The following is a 9,026-nucleotide window of genomic DNA, read 5'->3' as shown; positions in this document are numbered from 1 at the left end:
ATTTTCTGGTTATCTAGTTTTTTTTTTTTTTTTTTTTTTTTTTTTTTAAGTCTCACTCTGTTGCCCAGACTGGAGTGTAATAGCACGATCTTGGCTCACTATAGCCTCTGCCTCCCAGGTTCAAGCAGTTCTCATGCCTCAGTTTTCTGAGAAGTTGGGATTACAGGTGCCTGCCGCCATGCCCAGCTAATTTTTTTGTATTTTTTGTAGAAATGGGGTTTTACCATGTTGGCTAGGCTGGCCTTGAACTCCTGACCTCAAGTGATCCACCCATCTCAGCCTCCCAAAGTGCTGGGATTACAGGAGTGAGCCACTACACCCAGCCTATTTTTAACATTTTTAACTATGTTCATAATTGTCACAAGGAAAAATTATGACCTCATATATAAATAGTTTCTGATAAAATTATTATTCCCTTTAATTTTTTGTTTTCCAGAGGAAAATCAATATGACCTGTTTAAACACAACGGCCTTCCACTCATGATTCAAGCCTTAACTGAATCTCAGAATGAGGAACTGAACAAAGCTGCCACATTTGTGCTTTACAACTGCAAAAAAATTAGTAAGTTTACTGTTACTTTAAGGACACACCAACCAAAATTTATAAAGGGGAATTTATATCTGCTTTCATGAGCCAAGCTCTTTTAGCTCTCAGATTCTTCTTACCTTTGAAAAGCAGAGTAAGTCCTGCACAGTGGCTCATGCCTGTACTCCCAGCACTTTGGGAGGCCAAGGCAAGATCACTTGAGTCCAGGAGTTTACCAGCCTGGGCAACATGGAGAAATTATGTCTCTATAAAAAAATTTAAAAAATTATCTGGGCATGGTGGTGCATGCCTGCCAGCTACTTGGGAAGCTGAGGTAGGAGGATCATCTGAGCTCAGGAGGTGCTCAGGTTGAGGCTGCAGTGAGCTTTGTTCACAACACTGCCTTCCAGCCTGGGTTATAGGGTGAGACCTTGTCTCAAAAAAAAATCAAGAGTATGTAATTTGGATATGACAACTAGGGTATATTCAGCATATACAAACCTATGTGGAAGAGAACAGCAGTATAGATTATTCACTATTTTATGCCATGTGCACAAATTTCATTTGTAGGAATTAAATTTGAGGACTAAGGTTTATTTATTATTAAATCATAAGTACATTTATTTATTTTAAAATGTTTTGAGTTTCTGTTATATGCTGAGCAGTGTGCTAGGCATCAGGGATACAGAGATAAAAAAAAAGTCTGTGTATTCACAGAGCTTAATTTGAGAATTAGTAACTCAAAAAATGAGATTATGGGTTGATGCAGTGGCTCAGACCTGTAATCTCAGCACTTTGGGAGGCCAAGGCAGGCGGATCAGGAGGTTAGGAGATCGAGACCTCAATGTCTAGAGTTAACTAGGTTAAAAGAAAGGAATTTGTTATCAGTGAGTGTCTCAGGCATAAGCGACAATGAGGCACAAAGGCCCTGTGATGGAGGGAGCCTGGCGCACTTAAGGAATTGATGGCCAATGTAGCTTGAGCTCAGAGGGCAGTGGCCATAAGAATTTTGATCTTTGTGGAAGAAAAATTACAGATACACTATGTTTAAAAAAAAAAAAAGATTTAAAAGATTATAGGAAGGAATCACTTTATGAACATTATTATTTTTAAAAACTACTTTTTTTTTTTTAAATGAAGTCTTGTTCTGTTGCCCAGGCTGGAGTGCAGTGGTGCAACCATGGCTCACTGTAGCCTCTGCTTCCTGGGTTCAGGGGATTCTTGTGCCTCAACCTCCCAAGTATCTGGGACTACAGGGCATGCCACGATGTCTGCCTAATTTTTGTTTTTAAGTAGAGTTGGAGTTTCACCATATTGGCCAGGTTGGTTTTGAACTGCTGACCTCAAGTGATCCTCCTGCCTTGGCCTCCCAAAGTGCTAGGATTACAAGCGTGAGCCACTGTGCCTGGGCTAAAAATATAACTACTTTAAAACCAGTATCCATGTACCTGAGGGTGTTTATGTGCCTGGCATAACATATTTGCATGTTCTTTCTTCTGTAACTCTGAAGAGTAAAGTATAATTTATGACAGTTTGAGTCCTGGGCCTCTGCTAAGTACTCTTTCCACTTATTTTTCAGTACCAATTAAGCTGTTAAGATAGCCTGGATGGAAAAATTTATAGAAAGCAGAGGGTAGGGTGTGAGGTTGTCTTTATATATAAAGTGTTTAAATAACCTTTCATTCATTGTTTTTTCCCATATTACAAAGCTGAGAAATTATCTCTCAGTCTAGGAGAATATCCTTTTGATGAAAATGAAACACAGCAATTAAAGGACATAAATGTGAATGAGAAGAATTTCGAAGAGCACTGGAAGAAAGCAAAGGAAATTCTACACAGAATAGAACAGCTTGAAAGAGAAGGAAATAGGGTTGGATTATTTGTTTTAAAGAATATAGAACTTTTTTCAAATTTTAAATATTTATTTCCTTTTTCTCCACACTACACTGACATGAATTAAAAAAAAATTTTTTTTGAGACATAGTCTTGCTCTGATGCCCAGGCTAGAGTGCAGTGGCACAATCTCGGTTCACTGCAACCTCTGCCTCCTGGGTTCAAGTAATTCTCATGTCTCAGCCTTTCAAGTAGCTGGGATTACAGATGTGTGCCACCATACCCCATTAATTTCTTTGTATTTTTAGTAGATACAGGGTTTTCCTCATGTTGGCCAGACTGTTCTCAAACACCTGACTTCAAATGATCCACCTGCCTCAGCCTCCCAAAGTACTGGGATTACAGGCTTGAGCCACCATGCCCAGCCAATATTTTTTAACAGTAGCAGTTGGAGGGTAAAAAAATGTTTTCTTCCCAAGTTATTTTTTAAAGTTTTTAATGGTTTTAAATGGAAAACTCCACAGTAATACTTGAAGAATCATGCTTTGACATAGAACAAAAAAGATTTTTAAAAAGTAGAAATGATGACTGAAAAGACAGGAAACATGGAATATTGAGCCAAGAGATCTAACACCTGAATAATTGGGGTTCCAGAAAGAAAAAAAGAAGTAATAATCTAATAACCTCTCTCCTCTCTATATAAATATATTTTTCTATGAATGCATGCTTTGTGTGTTTGTATGTGCATATATTTAAAAAAATAAAAACAGGCCAAGCACAGTGGCTCATGCTTGTAATCCCAGCACTTTGGGAGGCCAAGATGGGTGGATCATGAGGTCAGGAGTTTGAGACCAGCCTGACCAACACGGTGAAATCCTGTCTCTACTAAAAATACAAAAATTAGCTGGATGTGGTGGTACACACCTGTAATCCCAGCTACTCGGGAGGCTGAGGCAGGGGAATCGTTTGAACCCGGGAGGCAGAGGTTACAGTAAGCTGACATAGCGCCACTGCACTCCAGCCTGGGAGACAGAGCAAGACTCCATCTCAAAATAAATAAATAAAAACATAATCTCCAAGTTAGTATAATATAGTGGTTTTATTAATTGTCTGAGTAGTATTCACTATTACAGATGTGCCATAATTGATTTAACCAGTCCTTTATTGTTGGACATGTAGGTTATATTTAAATTCTTACCATTGCAAACAACTCTAAATACCTGCTACACATGTACGTGTGTGTGTGTGTGTGTGTGTGAATTCTGTAACAGCTTTATTGAGATACAATTCATATACCATAACCGTTCACCCATTTAAAGTACGGTCATCCCTTGGTATCTATGGGGGATTGATTCCAGGACCTCCCACAGATACCCAAATTCATGGATTCTGTGACCTTTAGGGGAAGTTTTGGCAAGTTATTTAATCTCTTTGTGCTTGAGCTTCATCATTGACAAATGGAGAAAATAATAGTACCTCTTAAATACCTAGATAGACATAGTTTTTATTACAAAAGATACTGTCAAATCGTTTCTCCACGGAAGTTGTATCAACTTATACCCCCACTAGTAATGTTTAAGAGTATCTGTTTCCAGGCCAGTTCGGTGGCTCAAGCCTGTAATCCCAGCACTTTGGGAGGCTGAGGTGGGCAGGATCACCTGAAGGTCAAGAGTTCAAGACTAGCCTGACCAAAATGGTGAGACTTCATCTCTAAAAGAAAAAAAAAATTTTTTTTTCCAAAAAAAAAAAAGAGTATCTGTTTCCCCACAGCCTTTTGATCTTTGTCGGTGTGATAGATGAAGAAAGATATCTCAATGTAGCTTTAATATTTATTTCTCCTAAGTGGGATGAAACATTTTTTCTTATGTTTAAGAGCTATTTATATTTATTTTTCTATAGACTATCTGTTCATCTTCTGTGCCTGCTTTTTCATGCTATCATTGATCTTTTTCATATTTCATTGTAGTCGCTTTTTATAAATTTTATTTTAAAAAAATTATCCTCCAGCTTGAACAACATGGTAGTACCCTGTGTCTACAAAAAAATACAAAACAATTAGCCTGGTGTGGTGGTATGTGCCTGTGGTCCCAGCTACTCAGGAGGCTGAGGTGGGAGGATTACTTCAGCTCAGGAAGTCGAGGCTGAAGTGAGCTGTGATCATGCCACTGCACTCTAGCCTGGGCAACAGACAAAGACCCTATCTAAAAAAAAAAATTATCCTGTTGCTTAAGATATGCTTTATACATTTTACTTCTGAGTGTTTTGATAGTCATTTGGTTTTACTTCTTGTTCTTTATTCCTGAGATCCCTGCCCAGAATAACATATTTGGTTTCTAGCAGAACTTTAAATTTTTTTTATGTGGTTGAGTATATTAGTTTTCTTTTATTATTTGATTTTGGATAATACTTGGAAAGGTTATCAACATATTTTTTTCACCAGATGGCTGCCCAGTTGTCCCAATATCATTTATTGAATAAACCCCTTTTCTTCCTAATGTGAACGGCCCTTTTATCATATATGTTCTATTGGCAACCATAAACTTTTGCTTCATTCTTCATTATTTAAGTGAAGTATAAATTGGATTATAAAGGGAATGGTTATATTGAAATTATTATTATTATTATTATTTGAGACACAGTCTCACTCTATTGCCAGGTGCCAGGCTCGAGTGCAGTGGCACGATCTTGGCTCACTGCAACCTCCGCCTCCCGGGTTCAAGCAATTCTCCTGCCTCAGCCTCCCAAGTAGCTGGGACTACAGGCGCACACCACCACGCCCAGCTAATTTTTGTATTTTTAGTAGAGACGGGGTTTCACCATGTTGGCCAGGATGGTTTCGATCTCTTGACCTCATGATCTGCCCACCTTGGCCTCCCAAAGTGCTGGGATTACAGGCGTGAGCCACCACACCCAGCCATATTGAAATTATTTACTTGTCATTTTTACACTGTAGGAAGAAATACAAAGAGAAAACTATCAGGATAATATTTCATCTATGAACATAAGTATTCAGAACACATGGAAAAATCTCCATGGAGATCATATTGGTCAAGGTACCAAAGCAGAAGACAAGGATAAAAGCCATTCTAGACAGCTTCAGAGTTATAAGTCCCATGGAGTCATGTCTAAAGCATATACAAATGATGACCAAATGAAGACACCATTAAAGAGTGCAAATCCAGTTCATGCTTGTTATAGGCAGAGTGAACGAAATAAGACTTCATATAAAGCCAAGTCAAGCTGCAATCAAAACTTACATGAAGAAACTACTTTTGAAAATAATTTTGCTTCTCAATCAAGGTATGTTTAATAATTATTTGTAACTTTTATGTGTTCAGCAAGCATTTATTGTGTACTACTGTATGCCACACTGTTAAATACTGGGCATATAGAAATGATGTGATGAAACATAGTCTTGGGAAGAGCCTAAAGTAGGAAGTGTTGGGAAAGGAGTTTGTACAGGGAGGTACGGGCCAGTTCATCTAGGGCCTTGCAAAGTCATAATCTGGATTTTGTGGTTAAACTCACAGATTATAGGGAGTGACTAAGGATTTTAAATTGAGTGACATAACAGATTTGAATTTTAGAAAGGATACTCAGAAAATAAAACCTAAATGGAAACCGTTTACCTGAAGTAACAATGCATCCATTGATAATCTATCAGCAGTGTAGCAAAAACTAGTTTTTAAATTTAATATGATAAAGAGAATAGGATGTGAGGAAAATTTCGTTTGGGTTTGGCCATTTGTTTTTTCCCTGCACTTTGTCTCTAGAACATACTCTTTTTTTTCCCTTGTAGTTAGATTATGGGGCTAGACTCGGGGTTGTAGCTTTTCTTAAACCTTTTATTGGGTTGTGCTCTTCTGATGATTACAGAGCTTAGGAAAAATGAAGAGAATGCTACTACATTTCGGGCAGGTTGAAGGGTATAAACTACGTAGCAGGAAGAAGGATTATGCCAAGACCACCCCTTTTGTCTGTTTCAAGACCATTCTTGATGTTAATTTTAACTTGATTTCTCAGGGATGGGGAGTTGGGAAGCAGTGAGATATGCTCCTGGGCCAGCCTTCTTGCCCTCCATCCCAAGCTTTCCACCCTTAACCCTATAGGGTTAGCCATATTTCTACTTCAGTGAAGTTATTAATATTTCCATCTCTTTGAAATGCTTTTTTTCTCCAATGTAGTAGTGCCTACAAATATATATACATGGGCAGATAGCTATAATCATAAAGCTACTGCTATGCCTCTTACATGGTCTACAGTTCTTGCCTTTTTCTGTACTGCCTGTTATCATTGTAACAGTATAACCAAAACTTGTATTTATTCATCAAGGACCACAGGGTTCAAACACACAAATGTTTTGAGGGTTAGGAAAGGTTTTTAAATTCAGCTTTTTAAATTATTATTGTTAGCACTTTGCCATCCTGCACCCATGTTCATTTTTGCTCCCACTGATTTTGCTCTTTCCTTTTTGCCCTCATGTCTCCTACTTTCTTCTTTTTATAATCTTTTTCTTCCATGTTTCTTCTGGAATCAACACTATTACCCCCTGGAGTCTTGTTTAACTCTAGATCTAGAAACAAGACTGTAATTGTTGCAGGCCCTGCTTTGGCAGAATTTGGTAGATTTTGGTACATCCTGATTCCAAGTTCCTTTTGCCTACCAAACACCCAAAATCACAACACTGCTTACAAAAATATTGGTCCACACACCAAACAGTATGTTTACTTTCAGTAATCTAGTGTTTATTTTCTTTTAGTGACCATGTTTTTAAACATCCAGTTCACATTGCCAAAAATATAAAGCAGCAGTTACCAGTAACAGGTATGGTTAAAAATGTTTCTTTGGTTTTTCAAGAAAACATATTTAGGTAACCAATATCGCTAAAAATGTACATTGGCCGGGCAGGGTAACTCACACCTGTAATCCCAACACTTTGGCAAGTGGAGGTGGGCAGATCACCTGAGGTCAGGAGTTCAAGACCAGTCTGGCCAACATGGTGAAACCCTATCTGTACTAAAAATACAAAAATTATCCAGGCGTGGTAGTGGGCGCCTATAATCTCAGCTGCTTGGGAAGCTCAGGCAGGAGAATTGCTTGAACCCAGGAGGTGGAGGTTGCAGTGAGCCGAGATCATGCCACTGCACTCCAACCTGGGTGACAGAGTGAGACTCCATCTCCAAAAAAAAAAAAAAAGCCCATTGGTATATTGGTCCTCTAAAGTATAAGTCACACCTTTGACTCTTTCTGTTGTAAATGCCTTCTATTAATATCCAGACTCTGTTTATTTACCAGCATGACTGGATGTATAGTACTAGGCTAAGGTTTATGAAAAGCTTGATATTTAATATATTTTTAAAATGTTTGATTCTTTTCATTAATCAAAAAATCTTCCATTTTGCAATTTTTTCCAGATCCATTTACATTATGTTCAGATATAATAAATAAAGAAGTAGTCAGTTTTTTAGCAACTGACAGTTGTTCCAAAATGTTGGCATATAGGTGCTCAGGTAAGTATTTTTTTAATTGTAGTTGTTTCACATTCAAAGCCTTTTATGATATTAACTAGAATTTTTTTTTTTTTGGGGGGGATACGGAGTCTCAATCTTGGCTCACTGTAATCTCCACCTCTCGGGTTCAAGTGATTCTTGAACTTGAACCTCCCAAGTAGCTGGTATTACAGGTACCCGGGATCACACCCAGCTATTTTTTTTTTTCCATAGAGACAGGGTTTCACCGTGTTGGTGAAGCTGATCTTGAACTCCTGACCTCAAGTGATTCACCCGCCTCAACCTCTCAAAGTGCTGGAATTACAGGCATGAGCCACCACACTTATTGTAATTAACTAGAATTTATAATAGTTCTACATGTATGATTTACTTTGTTTCCTTTGGAGGAATAATACTGTGGAATATCAAGACATTCAAATTAATATCTTCTGTCTTGGCCAGGTGAGGCAGCTGTAATTTCAACACTTTGGAAGGCTAAGGCTAGAGGATTGCTTGAGGCCAGGAGTTCAAAACCAGCATGGTTAACATAGCAAGACCTTGTCTCTACCATTAAAAAAAAAAAAAAAGAAAAAAAAAAAAAAAAAAAAAAAACAAAAAAAACAGGCTAGGTGCGGTGGCTCATGCCTGTAATCTCAGCACTTTGGGAGGCCGAAGCAGGTGGATCACCTGAGCTCAGTAGCTTGAGACCACCCAGGGCAACATAGTGAATCATGTCTCTACTAAAAATACAAAATAATTAAAAGGGTGTGGTGGTGCATGCCTCTAGTCTCAGCTATTTGGGAGGCTGAGGCAGGAGAATCCCTTGAGCCCCAGAGGTGAAGGTTGCAGTGAGCCAAGATCATACCACTGCACTCCAGCTTGGGCTACAGAGTGAGACTCCATCTCAAACAAAACAAAACAAAACCACCTTTTATCAGCATCAGGCTGAGCTTTCAATATTCCAATATTCGTATATATGAATCAACACAATACCTTTTATTACTTTATCTTTTTGTCCTGATACTGTCTATTAATTAAACCTTACTGAGTAAAATAAACATTTGTTGTTTTTACAGAGCCATTATTACTAGGTATGCATTCTGGATTATTCTTTTTTTTTTTCTTTTGAGACAGAGTTTCACTCTTGTTACCCAGGCTGGAGTGCAATGGCGCGATCT

The 9,026-nt window shown here is 38.2% G+C and overlaps 1 protein-coding gene across 1 annotated transcript in view; it reads left to right on the top strand.

The window, feature by feature from the left end:
- TERB1 (telomere repeat binding bouquet formation protein 1) overlaps positions 1-9,026 on the top strand; it is a 54,471-nt gene that overhangs the window by 31,206 nt on the left and 14,239 nt on the right. Inside the window, exons 10-14 of the mRNA XM_032284133.1 lie at positions 437-562; positions 2,236-2,396; positions 5,313-5,659; positions 7,119-7,183; positions 7,774-7,869. Coding sequence (XP_032140024.1) covers positions 437-562; positions 2,236-2,396; positions 5,313-5,659; positions 7,119-7,183; positions 7,774-7,869 — 795 coding nt within the window. The remainder of the gene's footprint in view (positions 1-436; positions 563-2,235; positions 2,397-5,312; positions 5,660-7,118; positions 7,184-7,773; positions 7,870-9,026) is intronic.

This window comes from Sapajus apella, unplaced genomic scaffold (genome assembly GCF_009761245.1).
Source record: "Sapajus apella isolate SASKATOON/1434 unplaced genomic scaffold, GSC_monkey_1.0 scaffold15, whole genome shotgun sequence".
Taxonomy (NCBI): Eukaryota; Metazoa; Chordata; class Mammalia; order Primates; family Cebidae; genus Sapajus; species Sapajus apella.
Note: the sequence above shows the minus strand (reverse complement) of the source record. Positions and strands in the feature narration are given on the sequence as shown.